Source organism: Panthera tigris, chromosome C1 (assembly GCF_018350195.1).
Source record: "Panthera tigris isolate Pti1 chromosome C1, P.tigris_Pti1_mat1.1, whole genome shotgun sequence".
Classification (NCBI taxonomy): domain Eukaryota; kingdom Metazoa; phylum Chordata; class Mammalia; order Carnivora; family Felidae; genus Panthera; species Panthera tigris.
The window spans coordinates 71523111-71542816 of NC_056667.1; the positions used below are offsets into that span (position 1 = coordinate 71523111).

Genomic DNA, 19706 nt, shown 5'->3' on the forward strand with positions numbered 1-19706 from the left:
GGGCAAGTTACTTAACTTCTCTGAACGCCCACTTACTAAGCTTAGAACGATGTTAAAATGTTCACCTTAGAGGATTTTCTTGAACATTAAATGAGATAACCTTTAAGGCATTTGGCTCCTGTCAGGTGTCAGTTCCCTTCCCTCCCCTCTCAGAAAAAAAGATCCATAGTGATAAGAATATCCAACAGCACCCAAAGGGTTGCTCTTGTTTGTAATCAATGCATTTTAACAGGCTCATCTTCAGGTTCCCACTTTTAGGTGTTCGCTAATGTCTCACGAAGATGTGCATGTTTTCTGCAATTGCCAGCTTGAAAGGGAATGTGGATGTTAGTGCCTGTGCATAACTGTGCCTGATCCCTCCCAGCCATCAAAATTTACAGACTGAACAAGTCCTCACATCTTTAAAGGGTGGGACTCTAAATTAGACATCCCTTGTTTGTACCCCCAAAGGAGTTTGGTTGCATTGTACCTAGAGCATCAATCACTGTATTGTATTACTTTTTTTAATGTTTATGATTTTTGAGAGAGAGAGAGAGAGAGAGAGAGAGAATGAGCAAGGGAAGGGCACAGAGAGAGAGGGAGACAGAATCTTAAGCAGGTTCCAGGCTCTGAGCTGTCAGCACACAGACTGATGCAGGGCTCGAACTCACAGACTGTGAGATCATGACCTGAGCTGAAGTCAGACGTTTAACCCACTGAGGCATCCAGAGGCCCCAATCAATGTATTGTATTATTTGCATAGACATCCACATCTCTCCCAGGCTGTGAGAGCCATGATGACAAAGTCTAGATATTCTTCTTCTTTGTATCGCCACCTAGCACAAACTCTGGCATGCATACCGTATTTATAGGATTGACCTGAACTATCAATCTTTTGGATCTGCAGTGTTTCGGTATATATTCTACACCTTCTAATTCCCCAGTGGCCTTTCCCAGAGTCTCAGAAATTCAAGCACTGAACACATATTATCTTTGTCCATTAAGAACTGACTGTTTAAGTGATCAAAGGTACAAACACCCAGTTATAAAATAAATAAATCCTGGATATATCATGTACAGCATGGTAACTATAGTTAATACTACCGTGTTGTATATTTCAAAGTTGCTAAGAGAGATCTTACAAGCTCACCTCACAAGAAAGAAAACTGTAACTATATGTGTTGGTGGGTGTTACCTATACATATATGTTGTGGTGATCATTTCCCAATATATACAAATATTGAATCTTTATGTTGTACACCTGAAACTAATATAAAGCCATACGTCAATTGTATCTCAATTTTAAAAGAATGAAAAAAAAAGAAACTACCAAAAAGATTGTTTAAAAACAGTGGGTTTTTTTGTTGTTTTGTCTTGTTTTTGTTTTTTGAGAGCTAAAGCCTACTCAAAGGAAAGGGGGTTCAAGATTTTTTGTTAAATGCCTAGGACTAGCCTCAAATTGCTCTTTGCTTTTTACTTATTGTCATAATGTTGGGCACCCCACCCCACCCTCACATCCAAAGCTGAGAGACACTTTGTGCAAGTCTCAGAGATACAGGGTGTTCACAGTGGGTGCCTGGAGGGCTCTGTGCTTAGTAACTGTTGGAGGGTGACCAATGGTTGTGAGCGGGAGCAGGTCTGTCTGCCTCCAGTAACAAAACTGATGGTGATGACTAAGTTACAGTAGAAATATCTCTCAATCTCTGAGTTCCTCCTTTGTCCTGACACATCTCTTTTTCTTCAGAGGAAATAGGAGCAAGCTTAGGCAAGGGGCTCTGTGTGGAGGGAACCCTCTTTTATTGTTTAACTCATTCATCACCAGACTCTCATGAAGAAACTGGGGCCCACAATTACTGAAAACCAAATAAACCCAAGACACCCTTAGAAATACATTTAAAGGGGCGCCTGGGTGGCTCAGTCGGTTGAGCGACTGACTTTGGCTCAGGTCATGATCTCACAGTTTGTGAGTTTGAGCCCCATGTCGGGCTCTGTGCTGACAGCTCAGAGCCTGGAGCCTGTTTCAGATTCTGTCTCCCTCTCTCTGCCCCTCCCCCACTCATGCTCTGTCTCTCTCTGTCTCAGAAATAAACATTAAAAAGAAAAGAAAAGAAAAGAAATACATTTAAGTAACAACCACAGTCAGTTGTTAATGGGAAGTCAAGAAGTTGAGGGCAAGTTTCTACACTTTTAGGTGGGTTTCACAGAAGGCAAACCCCATGTTCTCCCTCAAAAGAAAAGCCTTTAGAAACAGACACTCTGCTCTCCCTCGATAGCTCTGTGCCCTTGCACCAGTTATTGACTCTAGCTAAGCCTCAGTTTTCTCATCATTTAAACGGACTTAAGATGGAATACCATAGCCAACAAGGTTATAAACATTAGATAAAATCACTAACTCAGCTATATGTATCAATTCCCTAGTCTTTGGCAGGTAAAACCCAGACCCCATAGGTATAACTATCCCCATGGCTCCTGTATGCTGAGGCCAAGTGTCAGCTGGCATTACTCCTCAGGCATGGTGTTTTGTATCTGGCTGGTCCCTGGACCACTTGAGTGCACGATTCCTGAGCTGGGGCAATCCCATTATTTTTTATAGGAGAGGAAACCAAGGCAAAAAGCCCCTCAGCTCACTATTGCCTGTAGGCAAATTTGCAATTCCATGATAGGCAAAGCCTGGGCGCTTTCTTAAATGGTCACTGGGGCTCCAGTGCAAGCCAGAAAACTGGGCTGCATGGGTTTTTTTAAATCACTTCATCTATATACCACTTATCAAATGTTTTTACAGCTTGAGTTCATCTAGTTCAAAGAATGCAGAATATTCTCTAGAGAATAAGACTAGCTCATTCTATGCTAATTGTAGTAAAAGTGAAGGTAATGATGGGGCTTAGCAGTAGCAGTAATTGGAATTTATTAGGCACTTACTATGTGCCAAGCATCCTGCTGAGCATTAAACATGTCTTACGTCTTATTTCACATAATCAGCCCCACAGCCAGAATGCTCCTTTTCATTTAATCTTCGGACCTGCAAAAAGTTGGCAAGAATAAATTGCTTCAATTTCTCTGTAGGATCTATCTGTGTGCTCAAGTACTGTGCCCAAATCAAACCTTTTCTAAATTCTGAATGTGGTATGTGTGGTTTTAAGTGGGTAATTAGGAGACCGGTTATCTCTGGAAATAAAACACAAGAGGAGAAGGTTAATTCTTAATCACCTAAATCTGGAGCCATTTGGTAGTGATTTATAATACATATCATATTGCTCAATCATGTTTAGAAGATGGGTTGCAGGGTGGAGTGGGAGAGGTGCCTTCTAGTCCGTTCCAACAAAATGTTTCTGTGTTACCACAAAATAAGTTCTGTAAGGTAAGGGGGTTAGAAATGCCTGGCTTCCTGTGGACAGACGCCAGGTGGAAGAAATAAACAGATATAGTTCCCATTGGATACAGATGCCCTAAAAAAAAAAGTGTTTCCTATTATGCTGCCAAGGCAATGCCAGCGGCTTACAACATAAACTCAGGGGGAGAAGAAAGGGAGACCCACTAGTGTTTGGGAGTAAAGTAGAAAATAAGAAAAAGACACATTCCAATTTTGTTGATAAAGTGTAAACTCCTACAACTGAGTTAAGTGGCAGCCCTTATTTTTTAAGTAAATGAAAGTCCAGTCAATCTAACAATTAATGGAGCCCAGGGTGCTATTATTTGATGTTTTTTTTGAATGGCTGGGGGTAACAGAATGCTGGAGCAGGACAGGCCCTAGGGTCATTCATCCTAGAGACCACAACTGGCAGGGCCCAGACATTGCCTTCCTTGATTTGCCTAGGATTAACTTAGATGGAGTTTTAACTTAGATTAACTGTTTTAATTAATTGCCAACATGTAAAAAATTAAAGGACTTTACAGAAAAATCCAGATCCCTGGTACCCTTTAAAAAATGAGAAAATGGGCAAACACTGGACCTACATTTTCACCTATCAATTTCTCAGCACCCCCATGGTTGGTCCCCACTATCACCATGGTTCCTCGATGCTGAGGCCAAGTATCAGCTACCACAAATCCCCGAAACATCATTTTTTACCTGGCTGATCCCTGTGAGCCCTTTAGTGCACACACCCTGAGCTAGGGCAACCCCATTATATTATAGATGATGAAACCAAGGCAAAGCCTCACATGGCTCCTGACTGCCAGAGTCCCAGTGTTATAACAAGTAAGGCCATTTGTAGAAGGTCCCAGCAGACCTGCTGCCAGTTCCCCAAAGGAATCCTGTAGTCCAGACATACTAGGTGTACCATCGTCTTGCATGGTCAAGACCCTGTTCCCTCTGTCTCAAATGTCCTTCAGATTCTTGCTCATCTTGTGCTCACTTCGGCAGCACATATACAGATTCTTGCTCATCCTTTCAGACTCCAAGTATTTCCACCCTCACTCCCCACCCAGAGACGTGTCCACACAGTACTTTGTACCTACTTCAGCAACAGACTGCAGAATCCTCCAGGGGAACATCAATGTTAAAGTGTTCTTTTTGATGTCACTAATTCCTACCACAGTGCCATGACACATCATGAGCTCTGAATAAATCCAGGGTTCAATGGGAATAAACAATTTGTCCTCAGATATATAGATAAATATACTCATGATGTATAATGCAAAAAACAGGTTCATAGCATATTCAGCCCATAAGGAACACTCAGACTGATGAACAATCAAGTAAGTGACCTTGAAAACTTTATGTCTGTGACAAATGCAATTTCTACTAGCTAAAGCCTTGTTCCAGACGTTGAGACTCCTTGATCAATGTGGCTTGTGAGATATCAGAAGAACCCCAAAGGTCCTAGATGTCTTTCCCTAGCCTGCCAAGGTGCTTAAAAGCATACTACATGAACGTATGTGCATTAAGCTTCTCCTATTAAAATGCAACACCCCTTCCCCTCTTCTCCTCAGAGGTTACCATCGCTTCAGTTAATTATCAACTATTTTTCTATTCGATGCATTTATCCTGGAATATCTGGGTAAGTTGTGATAGAGTTAAATAAAGGTAAAGTTCTAGGAAAGGGGACAGGCCTGAATGCCTGAAGGAAGTGATGGGGAACAGGCAGTATGCACAATGTTTAAGTACAAGGCTTGTTGGAACCAAGACGCCTGGGTCCAATTCTGCTACCTCCCAGGTGAGTGTCTTAGTGAGTCACTTACCTTCTGTGCCTCCATTTCTTTAGAGAGAAAATGGTGTTTACAAGAAGATCTGCTTCAATGGGGCACTGGTGAATTAAATGAGTCAACATACAGGAGTCATTCAAAACGGTGCCTTAGAGTGGTACTGTTTGCTTCTGTCATTATTAGGAGAGAATGGCAAGAGATTTAGCTCTGAAAGGGGTTGCTCCCGTTCTACCACCTACTGGTCTCCTTTCCCAATTTATACTGATCTACAGTATACAGGTCTACAAAGGATGGACAGCTTACCGAAGGCTGCAGGCTAGTGGACGGCAGAGCCAGGACTTCCCCTCCAGGGATCCGCCCCCACCCCACCCCCAACCCTCCGCCTAGGAATTTACTGACGAGGAAGAGAGGAAGGGGCTGTGGAAGACCCAAAGAAACCGAGAGGCGAGCTCTAGCTACTCTCCTTTCTAGAGATAATAGGACCCAAGCCTTTGGGACTTCTCTCCAGAGTCGATTCCACGTCTCTGCTCTCGGGTGGGCTCGAAGCCTGAGCAAACGCCACCCTCTGACACACACGCCCACACCCCCGCGCCTGGGCGTACCCTCTAAGTCTGGCACAACGCAGCAACTCGCTGCCCCGCTGGGAGGAAGAGTCAACAGTGGGGTGGACGGGAAAAGTGACATAATCCGGCCGCGGCGCCCTCTGCGCCAGCCTCCCACGCAGCGCGGGCTGGGCCTCGGCCCTCGCCGGGGTGCGGGCTGGGGCTGGGCCTGGGCCTGGGCCGCGGCGGTCTCCCGCGCGCGCTCGATCCCGCGCCCGCCGCGTCTGAGGCCCCGCGGCCGGAGGCCCAGGCACTCAGCAGCAGCGCGGCGGCCGCGCCGTCGCCGGACCCGCTCCCAGTGCCGCCGCCGCCGCCCCCCGGAGCTGGATGACGGAGTCCTGAAAGACTTTCACCAAATATGGGCCGGGGCTGGAAACGTCCTGCGGCGGCGCGCGCCGGAAACCTCGAGTCCTGCCCTTCGCGGCGACTCAGGGCGCGCGGGCCGGGCAGCCGGCAGGGGGCGGTGGGCATCGAGCGGCCTGGTGCGCGGACCGCCCCAGCCCGGGTCCCCCAGCCGCGTGGACCCTGCACCCGGTCTCCGCAGCGGTCCCCCGGGGCAGCCGAGGCCCTCCCCGCGCGCCAGCCGTCCAGTTCCCGCGGTCAGCCGGATTACCTGTGGCGCTCCCTGCCATCACTCCCCAGGGTGGGGGTGGGGGAACGCGGCGGGGTGGAAGGGATGGCCCGGCGGCGCCACCTTAAAGCCGGCCTTTCGTCGTCACCACAAATTGTTCTGTTCATTCAAGTGGCTGTAACAGGTGTAAGTTGTGAGCCTGGGTGTGCGGGCGAGAGCACCTGACTACGAGGGCACACGCACGCACATGCACACGGCTATTAGAAGCACTCCTAACCGTCCAAGGCTGTGGTTCTCAGGACCACCAGCCGCAGCATCACCTGCGTACTTGTTAGAAATGTAGCTAATAAGAAATTCTGGGGTAGGGCCCAGCAATCAGTTTTTTAATCAGTCCACCAGGTGATTCTGAGACACGCCAAAGTTTGAGAACCACTGGTCTAGGGCTAGGAAACTGGACTCGTCAGTTTTAGGGTGATTCTTATTCTCAGTTGCCGCCAGACAGTGAGCCCTTCTTTTGGTGACCTAAAATTCCCTGGCAGCAGCGAGTGAGAGATGTCCCCATCACTCAGCTCAAACCTGGGAGCTGCTGAAGACAACAAGCAGCTCCTTCTCTGTGCCTTGCAGCACAAGGAAACAAGGCGGCCCGTTATTCCATCATGGGGCGCGCATGCAGGGAGGGAGTGAGGAAAAAGAGCAAAAGAAACATGCAGAATTAGCATCCGAAGACACTTACCCATAAACATTTGCACATTTTCCTCTAATCTGTCAACGTGAACTGATCTGCAGCCCTGAGCGAAGAAGGCGAGAAGGCGACGGGACGTCTGGGGTTTCTGGACCGTCCTGAAGCTGGACGTGAGGAGCTGCTGTTCCTCTGGTCCGATGCCGTCGTTTACTAGCAGGCGCACCAGGACGCAGTATATGGAAAGGCTGTGCACATAGGTTGCTCCAGTCTCTCCCTCTCCCCCACCTCCTGGCCCGGTTTGCTCCAGCTCCCCCCACCCCCACCTCCCCACCCCAACATACTCGCAGCTTTAAATGGGCGGCTGATGGTAAGGTTCTCTAAGTTTCTCCTCCAGGGCAAACTCATCCTCCAAGATTCCCCAACTGAAGCCCAGACACAAACCCACACACCCTTGTTAGAAAACTTTAATCTGATTTTTAAAGGAATCTCTGGAATGGCCTGTGTTTCAAAGCTGTGCGGCAGACTGAATCTCTTTGCATATCTCCCGTCCCCCTCAATAAAGGAGCAAGCAAGGTATATACACTGGCCAGTTGGATCATCCATTGTAATTTTATTTTAAATCATGATAGACAGATTGCGTGAAAAACAAGGAATTCCAAAGAATTTCCTGCTCTGGGAACAGAAGTTAAGTCTATATTTAACAACATTTGAAGCTGTCAAGAATGCTTTGTGGTTGGATAACAGAGGCAGAAAAATGTTAAAAACGCAGGCTACTGCTATACCCAAATATGGAAATATTGTTACGTCTGGTGTCTGATTCACCATCTGGAAATACTTACAACCATGAAGTCAAATAGAAAAGACTCCACAACAGAAGCCAGGAACACTCCTCTCCATTCTCTCCCCACGACCTCCTCCCACCCTGTACTGCGCCTACTCACCCCCATCCCCAGTCACTTCATTAAGAGGGAAACGATAATGAAGCTTTAATGCAGGAAAAAAACGTTTTCTAAGTAATAATGGATGGGCTGTCTTGAGTACCAAGTAGGGCCCAGATTTTCCTCTTTATTTGCATAACACCTGACAAGTCCTGAAAAGTAAGCCACGCACCCCAAACCCTCTAACAAAGCCTTAGAGATCCTACTCCCACAAGCCAAAGCCTCTTAGACTTATGAAAGGGCACTTTTGAATGAATGAAACTTAACTCTTTCCTGCCACAGTTCTCTTTATTGGATAATGTTTTCATTGCAATAGCTTCTCATTGTACTTATCAGAGTAATTCACAGAAAAGTTGGCACTGAGGGACTTCTTAAGCAAGACTGCTAAATTGTGAAGAACAGCCCTAACACATTAGAAAGGACGAAAAGTTCTAGAGCACATATAAAAGACTGGCATAATTACTTTGTGTTTTTATTAAAATTGCACAAGAATATAGTTTTTGAAACTTTGAGGGAGAATTTATCAGTAACACTAATGATACTGATAATGTTAAAGCAAACAGTGTGCATGTGTTGCAGGTAAAACAGGATCTTAAATTCTGCTAACAGTTTTATTACAGAACAGTATATCCGAAAATCTCATATTCCTCGGTACTTGGCTAGAAAAGCATTGCAATCCATTTGAAATGGGAGGCTTCTAAGTGGTCCCAAGGAAAAGTGTTAAAAACCCCACAAAACTTTTAGCTTTAGACCCATTGGGCCCAATGGTGCTGGAATCTGGTTTGGCATTGCAGTATATACAGGTGATGATCTCAGGACAAATTACTGCAAGGTGGTCCCCTCTGCTTTTGGCTGGCTGCTTAGTTAGCAACGCCTCCCGACCGGGGAGGAAGGCTGGAAGGGCTTACCCTGTCTCCCGCATCCGTGAGGAAGTAGAAGTCAGCCTCCCGGAGAACTCCCTGCGTTTGTTTCCTCTCGGACTTCCAACCCAGGCAGTGGGCTGGAACTAAAGTGGGAACCTCCAAAAACAAACAAGTATGACATACCAAAAAAGGGAGGGGGGGCGGAAGGGGGAAGACCTCTGCCTGGGAATCTGCCAGACGGTGGGGGAAGCTGATTTTTCCCCCCTCTCATTCATAAATGCCACTGCGGGTATTAATTTGCAATACACTTAACTTGGCTAATAAACACCATACCAAAGCTGGGACTTGATTCGAGCATGCCTCTATGAAATCCACAAATAGACTCCTGGCTCACAGACACACTCCCCCTCCCCGTTCGCCTCTCCATAGATAACTTGACTCTCACCTTCTTTGTAAACAAGCAAACAGCTCGCTGCCTTCCCGGGTGAGGGCTTCCAAGGCTGCCCGGTCAACTCGGCATCACCAAACAAAACCACTTTTGTTCCTCCCTCCCAGGTCCTCCCACCCTCCCAGTCCAGGCAAAGTTTTGAACTCGCCCCCCCTTGCCCCTTCCACCACCATCACCACCATCACGCCAGAAAGAGCCCTCCCAATCGAAGTCATTATTTAAAGTGGAAAAAACGGTAGATTGTTTTCTAGACGGGTCCAGGACAAAAAAAAAAAAAAAAAAAAAAAAAAGGTGCAACGGAGCCAGGGGAGGCGCTTGGCAGCAGCCCGCGCCAACCAGCATTCCTGAGATGTTTGAGAATTCTGGAACGCGCAGACAGAGCCGACGTCACTGCAACACGCGGCGCCGCGGCCGGCCCGTATAAAAGGCGGGCTCTGGACGCTTGGGCAGACCGCGAGCGAGAGCGCCCCCGAGCAGCACCCGCGCCCTTCGCGCCTCCTCGGGAAGGACCTCAAGAGAAGGACGCTTGCAGCCCGCTCGCCGCCCCAGCCCTCGCCCTCCTGCCACCGGGCCCGCCACCCCGCCGCACGGACCGGAGCCTGTCCTGTCTCCCGGATCCACGCACCAGACCTCGACTGCTGCGCACCCGTGTATCGGCGTCTTTGCTTCCGCGCTCGTCCGGACTCCTGCGCGCCACAATGAGCTCCCGCACCGCCAGGACACTCGCCTTCGCCGTCACCCTTCTCCACTTGGCCAGGCTGGTGAGTTCTTTTGCCTCCGCTTCCCCATCCGCTCTTCCAGGCCCTTCCCCTTTCCCCAGATTGCTCCCCGCAGAGAAAACTAAACTAAAAAGTTCGGGGGCGTTTCGGGTTAGCTCTTTCTTCAAGCCCCCCTGGAGACGCGTCGGGGGGCCTGCTGGCAGCCGCAGCCGCCAAGGGTGGCCGGGTTGGACGGGATCAGAGACCCCCTGCGGACAGGGTCGGAGGAACCCTCCCTTCTCTGGGCTCGTCTGCTAACCGCGCCGAGTCTCACGCGTGCCTTGTCCCCCCACCCCCCTCCAGGCGCTCTCCACCTGCCCTACCGCCTGCCACTGCCCCCAGGAGGCGCCCAAGTGCGCCCCGGGAGTCGGGCTGGTCCGGGACGGCTGCGGCTGCTGTAAGGTCTGCGCCAAGCAGCTCAACGAGGACTGCAGCAAAATGCAGCCCTGCGACCACACCAAGGGGCTGGAATGCAATTTCGGCGCCAGTTCCACCGCTCCGAAGGGGATCTGCAGAGGTAAGATGCTTGTGGTTTGGCCCCTTTAAAAAAATAATAGTCCCCGTAGTCCAGAAGTTTAGTAATTTTGAGACCATGTATGGTGATGCTTTGTTGTTGGTAGCTTGGCAGAAAGGCACATGATTTCAGCAGTCTGGAATGCAATTCAGTGTGTCTGGGCCCAACGAAAAGCGCATACGGAAAAGTGATTCCTGACTAACTTATTGTTCTGGTCTGGAGTCCCCGAGGAATCGTAGGGAACTTTACCATAAATTGAATTTAACAGCAGAAAATATGTATGAGTTTCAGGCCGTGGTTGGGAATCTTAACTTTATCCTCTTTTCCCTTTCTCTTTCGGTGCTCTTTGCAGCTCAATCAGAGGGCAGACCCTGTGAATATAACTCCAGAATCTACCAGAATGGGGAAAGTTTCCAGCCCAACTGTAAACATCAGTGCACATGTATCGACGGCGCTGTGGGCTGCATTCCTCTGTGTCCCCAAGAACTCTCTCTCCCCAACTTGGGCTGCCCCAACCCCCGGCTAGTCAAAGTTACCGGGCAGTGCTGTGAGGAGTGGGTCTGTGATGAGGATGGTGCCAAGGACCCCGCGGACGACCGGGATGGCCTCCTGGGCAAGGGGCTGGCATTTGATGCCTCGGAGGTGGAGTTAACCAGGAACAATGAATTAATTGCGGTTGGAAAAGGCGGCTCCCTGAAGCGGCTCCCAGGTAAGTTGAGACTCAGCCTGAAAGACCTTGTACTGAAATACATTCATTCCTAGTTTGAAGCTTTGTAGAAACGACTCCTTGAGTCTGTTGGTGTCATTATGCCTCTGAGAAATTTTCCCTCTTGTTTGTCTCTAGCGTTTGGAATGGAACCTCGAATCCTATACAACCCTTCTTTACACGGCCAGAAATGTATCGTTCAAACAACTTCATGGTCCCAGTGCTCCAAGACCTGTGGAACTGGTATCTCCACACGAGTTACCAATGACAACCTTGAATGCCGCCTGGTGAAGGAAACCCGGATTTGTGAAGTGCGGCCTTGTGGACAGCAGATGTACAGCAGCCTGAAAGTAAGTTCCGGTGGTGCTTGTTGGAGACTGTTGCCTGGCAGCTGGGCGAGATGTGACCCTCTCTTCCAAGACAGAGAAACACTGTTCCTAACTCTCCTTCTTTCCTCTTTCTTACAGAAGGGCAAGAAATGCAGCAAGACCAAGAAATCCCCCGAACCAGTCAGGTTTACTTATGCTGGATGTTCGAGTGTGAAGAAATACCGGCCCAAGTATTGCGGCTCGTGCGTGGACGGCCGCTGCTGCACGCCCCAGCAGACCAGGACTGTGAAGATGCGCTTCCGTTGCGAAGATGGGGAGACGTTTTCCAAGAACGTCATGATGATCCAGTCCTGCAAGTGCAACTACAACTGTCCACATGCCAACGAGGCGGTGTTTCCCTTCTACAGGCTGTTCAATGACATTCACAAATTTAGGGACTAAATGCCACCTGGGTTTCCAGCGCGAGGGTGAACAAACGAGGGGGGAGAAGAGTGCCAGAATCACAGAGATATGGGTGGGGGCGGTGGGGGTGAGGGACTCATTGTAGAAGGGATGCATTGCTCATTCTTGAGTAGTATTAAGGTATTTTGAAACTGCCAGGTGTGCTGGTGCAGATGGACGGACACTAATGCAGCCACGATGGGAGAATACTTCGCTTCATAATATTGGAGCCCACCTTACTGCTTCATTTTGGAGCTTGTGCTGTTGATGACGTTCTGTTTTCTGTTTGTAAATTATTTGGTAAGCATATTTTTCTCTAGGCTTTTTTTCCTTTTGGTTCTACAATTGTTAAAAAAAAAAAAAAAGATTAGTTGATCAGTTAAAGTCTTCATCTTTTGAAAGAAGTAAATGGGAGGGGGTGCCATCCCTTCCTGAAGGGGACACTCTGTGAGTGACCGTGAGAGGCAGCTATCTGCACTCTAAACTGCAAACAGAAATCAGGTGTTTTAAGACTGAATGTTTTTATTTATCGAAATGTAGCTTTTGGGGAGGGAAGGGAAATGTAATACTGGAATAATTTGTAAATGATTTTAATTTTATATTCAGTGAAAAGAATTTATTTATGGAATTAATCATTTAATAAAGAAATATTTACCTAATATCTGAGTGTGTGGTATTCGATATTTTCAGAGACTATCCAAAGTCATTGGCAAAAGCTTAGCGTATTATGCATTCTTTCAATTATTCAACCAGGACTACTTGAGTGCCTACTTTGTGCCAGGAACTGTTCTAGGAGCTTGGGATAAGAGCAGGGAACTAACCTACAAAAAGAAGACAATGACTGCTTTTATCTTCAGTTGAGAAAAATCTCTGCATGTAAAGTAATCTGTTTTTAAAACATGTTGAACACTTAGGCATCCTAGGAAGCACAAGGAATCTGAAGCTAAATTTGTGATTTAAATAGTAATGCTTTATGGGGCGCCTGGGTGGCTCAGTTGGATAAGCATCCGACTTGGGCTCAGGTCATGATCTCATGGTTCCTGGGTTTGAGCCCCGCGTTGGGCTCTGTGCTGGCAGCTCAGAGCCTGGATCCTGCTTCTGATTCTGTGTATCCCTCTCTGTCTCTCTGTCCCTCTCCCGCTCATACTCTCTCTCTCTCAAAAATAAATAAACATTAAAAAAATTAAAAAAAAATAATAATGCTTTATTTTCATAAGAATTCAAAGCCTAAGGGTCTCCATCACTCCATCATTGTAAGGTGGGTATAGTAGGGTCATTTATCATTTTAATTACTAGGCTATTATGCTTGTCACCTTGGAAGAAGAGAGGAACTTGAATGAAACAGTCCATAACCCAGGCTGCCCATATCTAAATTCATGGGCAAGATTAAGTCTGGTTGGATAATGTGTTATAGAAGGTCACTTGTTTATAACTTTATATTTTCCCAATATTGTTCTGAAAGCATAGGAGAACTACCGAAAGATCCACTCTTAGTTGGGAGCAGAAAAAAAGTCTTGGAGTCTATAGGAGTCAGTTTGTTTTCACTGAATGAGCTTGAAGCAATGACTTGTGTTAATCCTAATAAGCCAGTGATTAGGTAAACATGCTGTTAAATGCAAAGGAATGCAAGGAATTTCAAGTACTTTTCCAATAGCGTGAGGACCGAGCTACCCCATCCCCCCTTTCCTTTTTATAATATACGTTATGCTGCTGGAGGAGGGAGCAGTTAGATAGAGTTGGCTATCCAGAAGGTCAAAGGCTAGATGCAGAGCATTCCTAAAAGAAAAGGACCTCAATCTTAGGTCTAGGAGAGGTTGAGAAGGCTGCGTCAATGTTTGTGAAAATGCTGGTAGCCTGTTTTAGAAGAATCTACCTCTTTAGAAAGCACTGACAATAAACCTTTTATAGAGAAGTTTTCCTTTCATCGACGCTCTTGGCTTCTGTTCAAATCCATAGTGAAATATTTCAGTCTGCACTTGGTTAAGAAAGTACTTGAATTTTTAGGTATCGAGAAAGTGCTTTAAAAGAGAAGAGGGACAACTCTTGGGATCCTGTAAAAAGGATTTTTCAAAACAGTTTAATATCAATGCCTTAATGAAGACCTACAGGAAAGCACTGCCTAAGAATCTATTTAAAAGCCTTACTGAAATGCATAAAGGTTCATAGAAATGTGACGGTAAAATGTATGGGCAAAGGCTCTTCTGATTTTGGCAATGTCTTGCCTGAAATATTACAACTTGTGCCTACCCAGTTGTCTGTTTCTTGCCCGAGGCGTTGAAATTTTAAGGTATTTGGGAACTTAAACACCACCTGTGCCTTCTCCGATGCAGTTAAACTTAACAGTGCAATGTAACACGCGAAACAATAAAAGTGTGAGGTTTTTGTGGTGCAATCTTGTTGAGCAGACATCCAAATTCACGGGAAAGATTTTCACATTCCCAGGCACCAATCCTGAGGTCTTTTCCTCCAACACTAAAGCCCAGCAAATTGCTTCTTACATAGAGATCAAGGAGTAATATTTTATAGATCCTTTAAGAGCGTAGGGATGTAATAGGTATACAAATAAGCTCAAATGCGAAACAAAACCAGACATGGGAAAATACTGGATCTCTGGGTCGTTAACCTTATTGTAGTAAATACAATAAGAGTGCTGCATAAAGTGGTAATTAGTGCTCAATTAGTGAAGACAAATAGGTACAAATTATGTCCATTTTATTTGGCTATAAAAAAAGTAAAGAAATTCAAAGTAGGTGAGAATAAAATTATGCAAATTAGAACATGGAACCTTTATCTAGGTGCAGTGTGGAGCTCTGCCTACTTCAAGTATTGAGAAAACAAAATCCAACACCAGGCATTTGCACATATGAAACAGAAGTTACATATATAAACATGCATCATAATATACATGTGCCCCTCCACATACAGTAAAGATTTGTGTTCTTCTTACTTTCCAATCCAAAAGACCCTGGTGGTCTTGAGCTGTTTTTTTTTTTTTTTCTTTTTTAATAGAGATGTAAGAACTGAGAGTCATAGGGTGACCTCAGAATCTTAGGAATTCAGTGAATTTTAAGAAATAGTCTCTGGGACATTTAGCACCGTAAGTGGTCTCACTGTGATGATTTTCACTTAAACACATGTGTTATCCACTCCACAAAGAGATGCCACAGAGTCAAAATTAGCAAAGTATATTTTAGAGTGATTTTTCCAGTAGAGAGACTAGACTTGCTTCGTACACCGTCTTTTCTCCTGCCCTCTGGATCCTATTTGTAAGTCAGTGAAGCCACAGCAAGGGTCCAGTAGGACCACAGGACACAACAAAGCTGTGTTCTGAGCAGGGTGGCAGGTGGTGCAGGGGAAAGAATCCCAGACTGGAACTGGGAGTCTTTTAGCACCAGCTCTGCCATTAATTAACTAGGTGATTCTGGGCAAGTGTCTGGATGGATCTCTCCTGTTTTAAAATGGAACCATAGCTTCCAGCTCTTTTGTTTCCACCATAAATATTCTTTTTCATATGCTCTCTTTGGTGCACTGACTTCCGTACCTTAAAAACTTCGTCTCCCCAAGCCACTGAATGTATGAAGTGAAAGCTACTTGGGTCTTTCTGTAGGCAAATGCACAATGCACTCATCTCCAGGAAGCCTTTGAAAACCGTAATGTTATTTGACCCTTCTTCCTCTCTGAAGTACTCATGGTTATAGGATGTGGCAATCCCTGGATCTCAGCCTATAGGTCCATGCTTTCATCTTCCTGCATAGCCCGATATCTGGGCCTCATTAAATCCCTGCCCTAAATAACTCATTCTTCAAAACAAGGCGCATTGTGAAGCATGACAATGATGTATGTGTCCTATGGATAGGACAAATTTATTTGTAACTTAACTTTATTGGTGGTGGGCAACACTTATCCACCTAATCTTATAAAGTGCAATTCAATTAAGCAAGTACCCAGACGCATTTGTTAGTGCTTTACGACGCTCAGATATTCTGCTCACATATTTGGAATCCACCCCTTTCACATGCCCATTGCAAACATCCAAAGCTAAGCCATCATCATCTCTTCCCTGAATTACTTAAATGACTTCACTTGTGACATACTGTATTCCCTAAAGGTGGCTGGAGTAATATCTTCCACACCACATAATTAATCTTTGTCGCTTCTGCAATGTGACCTTACTGCATAGATGGGGTTTATTCTACCCTCTTGGATCTGGTTGGGCTCTTTGACTGCTTTAACCAATGAACATCCAGGAAGCAATGCACTGTGGTGCTAGTTCCAACTGTGGCGATGACTAGAAGCTCTTACTTCATTTCCCTTAGAAATGAGCTTCCATGTAAGAAGCACAATGATCCTGAGACCAGCAGGCTGTGAGAAGCCCATACCACACAGACAGGCCCTAGAGGATAAGAAGACATGAGGAGAAAGAGAAAGGTCAGGGAGAATCTTCATGGGCATCACAGGTGCACGAAGAAACCACCTTGGAAGTAGATCGTCCAGCTCCAGTTGCTGATGTCTTGTGAATCAGAGATAAAATAGCCGTTTGAGTCCTTCCCAGATTTCCTGACCCATAAAATAGTGAGCAGACTAACTGGTTATTTTAAGGCCCTAAGTTTTGGGTGTTGTTTGTTGGATAGCATACATAACCCAAACATCTTTGGTTTCCTGCAAAGATTCATTTTCCTTATGGGAACCAGAGTGATTCTTCAAAAATGTGAATCAGAACACGTCAACCCTTGGCTTAAAAGCTCTATGGCTGCCCATTACTCTTGGAATAACACTCAACTCCCTCCTTACTAAGTACACAGGCCCTAGACCATGCCTATTTCTTCCCACTCACCCTCGCCACAATCCCACTTGCCTTTTCCTCTTTGAACTAAGCCACATCAGTGCCTCTTCAGGGCCTCTGCACTAGCTGTTCCTTTGTCTCAAATGCCCCTCTTGCCTCAATGTCCCTTAATCTACACTTCTTTTTGTCATGCAGGTCTCAGCATAAATGTTACCTTCTCAGTGACCTTCCCTTGCCACCCAGTCTAAAGTAGTTCATTACAACAAGCAGTTTTATTTTCACCACGGCCCTGAGGCCCACCAGATATTATTTATTTACTATGTCTCCCCCTTCCAGAATAGCCTCTATGAGATGAGAGATTTTTGGCTTTTTCACCACTACAAAAGCATCACTAGATACTGTGCCTGGCATAAAGCAGATGTTCATTAATTTAGATTAATGCTGTCTTAAAACTGCATTATGTAGAAGGCACCCCTCCCTTAGCACAATGTCTTCTTCCTACCTCCCCTTGGGCTTTCCCCTAGGTTGTTCCTCATTCATCCGTCCTTCTATTCATACATCCAGTCAATAGACACCTGCCTGGCACCACTATATTCCACGTACAGTGCTATGGACTAGTTGATGAAGAAGCCTGGTTTCTTCACTTTGGGGACATACATGTAAGCAAAGATGAGTTAAGGTTAGGTTCAGCTGCAAATAAAAAGCTAAATAAAAAATGGCTTAAATAACACAAAGGTTTATTCCTCTGTCATGTGAAAAATCCAGGTAGGCTGTACAGGGCTGATGTGATGCCCTAAGTTTTCGGGGACCAAAGCTTCTGCTATCTTGTTCACCATGTGTGGCCTCCGTTCCCCAATTCACCTCACCTAGCTGCAAGGAAGGCTAGGAAGTGTAGTTCCTATCCTGGGTTGCCACGTCCCCAGCTAAAAATCAGAGATCCTATTACTACAGAGGGGAGAACTAGTAGTCTATACCACATAGCACAAAATACATTATAAGAAGAATAGGGCACAGAGGATGGTTGAGGGGAAAGCTACCAACTCTCTGAAGCTGGGATGAGAGAGGTTTCTTGGAGGAGTGGTCATCTCAGTAGTTTCTTCAAAGATGCATAGGTCAGAAACTATTCAAAGGCCTTGGTGCTTGAGTTGGAAATTTCTGAAATAACCAGTGATACCTTTCTCATCTCAGCCATTAAGAGAAGTCAAAGACACCCACACTACCTGGGTTCAGAGTCTTACAGATCATTAGTGTTTGAAACAGCTTATATTCTTACTTTGGGTTCAGACGTATCATGAAGAGGTTATCCATATTAATGTTCTCCAGAGAAACAGAACCAATAGGATACATGTATATGTGTGTGCACGCACACACACACGCATCAAGAGAAAGAGAGATTTATTTTAAGAAATTGGCTCATGCGATTATGGGGGCTGACAAGTCCAAAATCCTTAGGGGAAGCCAGCAGACTGGAAACTCAGGTAAAAGTTAAATCCATAGGTCAGGCCAGGCAGGCTGGAAACAAGGCAGGGTTTCTATTGTGCAGTCTTGAGGCCAGATTCCTTCTTCTTTGGGAAACCTCAGTGTTTTGTCTTAAGGCTTTCAACTAATTAGATGAGGCCCACCCACATAATGAAGGGTAATCTGCTTTATTCAAAGTCAATCACATCTTTAAAATACCATTACAGCAACATTGAGACTGGTGTTTGACCAAACAAATGGGCATCATAGCCTAGCCAAGACGACACAGAAAATTAGCCATCATAGTACCTGTGTAGTAGACCCTTTTGGGGGCAAGAAGCTCATGTCCACTCTCTAAAATGGAATGAATGGGGCGCCTGGGTGGCTCAGTTGGTTAAGCAGCCGACTTCAGCTCAGGTCATGATCTCACAGTTCGTGAGTTCGAGCCCCGCGTCAGGCTCTGTGCTGACAGTTCGGAGCCTGGAGCCTGCTTCAGATTCTGTGTCTCCCTCTCTCTCTGTTCCTCCCCCACTCGCACTCTGTCTCTCTCTCAAAAATAAATAAAGATTAAAAAATAAATAAATAAAATGGAATGAATTTGAGCAGAGTCAGAAAAGGTAAAAGCTTTGCTAGTTATACCCAAGACGTTCCCAGGCCTGTCGTGCTTATGCATGAGTGGGTAAGGGCTCCAGCATTTGTTTGACATCAATCAGATTTGTGGGCTTCTCAGAAACACTCCTGGTACACTGACCGCAAGGTCCTTCCGGAACTGGCAGGATCTACTTTAGTCAAGATGGCTGCAGGGTGGGGGAGTGGAGAGAGATCCTGATAAGACCTCTAGAGAAAAGCTTTCTGTAAATCTGTCTGGATACAGCAGGACACAATCCATCACTTGCACACACCCCGAGAGAGACAAAGAGCACTCCTTCTTCTGGCCCTTCGTGCAAATCCTCACTGTAGCACTGACACCACTATATTGTGACTCGTTCTTTAACTGCTCCCATGAGATTTTAAGCTCCTTGAAGGGTTTTGGTCAATGAATGAGTACCAACTAAGAATAAATTGGAAGGAGTATGAGAACTGTGTTCTAACATCTCCAGATCTTCGTGGAGAAGAGAAAGCAAGTTTGTTCTAAATCGCCCCAGGGCAGAATTCCCAAGCTGGTGGCTGGGGCAGGATTGGGCCAATAGACAACGTTTTGTTCAACTGGCACAGGGTTTATAAAAACTGAGCTTTGTTGCCAATATTTGAAAGCTGAGAAGTTTTTTTTAAGAAGTCCAAACTTCTGGCTTCTTTTGAAAAATTCGTAGATCTGCAGCAGTGGACTACAGTCTCTACATGGCAGCTTCTGCATGGTGAGAGCAGTGCTACAGCTTCCTCGGAACGTGTGCTCTGCTGTTCACCAGCACAGACTGAGGAGAAGAGACACGTATGTGTACATGTGCGGTTGGGGGAGGTGAAGGGCGGGGAAGAGACGATCTTTAAAAAA

General features: G+C 45.9%; 1 protein-coding gene across 1 annotated transcript; it reads left to right on the forward strand.

Annotated features, from left to right (window-relative positions):
- The first annotated feature begins 9653 nt into the window (after positions 1 to 9653).
- On the forward strand, positions 9654 to 12630 carry CCN1 (cellular communication network factor 1). Its single transcript, XM_042997719.1, has 5 exons — positions 9654 to 9989; positions 10290 to 10503; positions 10853 to 11209; positions 11345 to 11556; positions 11674 to 12630. Exons 1-5 carry the CDS (start codon positions 9927 to 9929, stop codon positions 11974 to 11976), a joined length of 1149 nt encoding a protein of 382 aa, XP_042853653.1. The 5' UTR covers positions 9654 to 9926; the 3' UTR covers positions 11977 to 12630.
- Positions 12631 to 19706: the final 7076 nt, after the last annotated feature.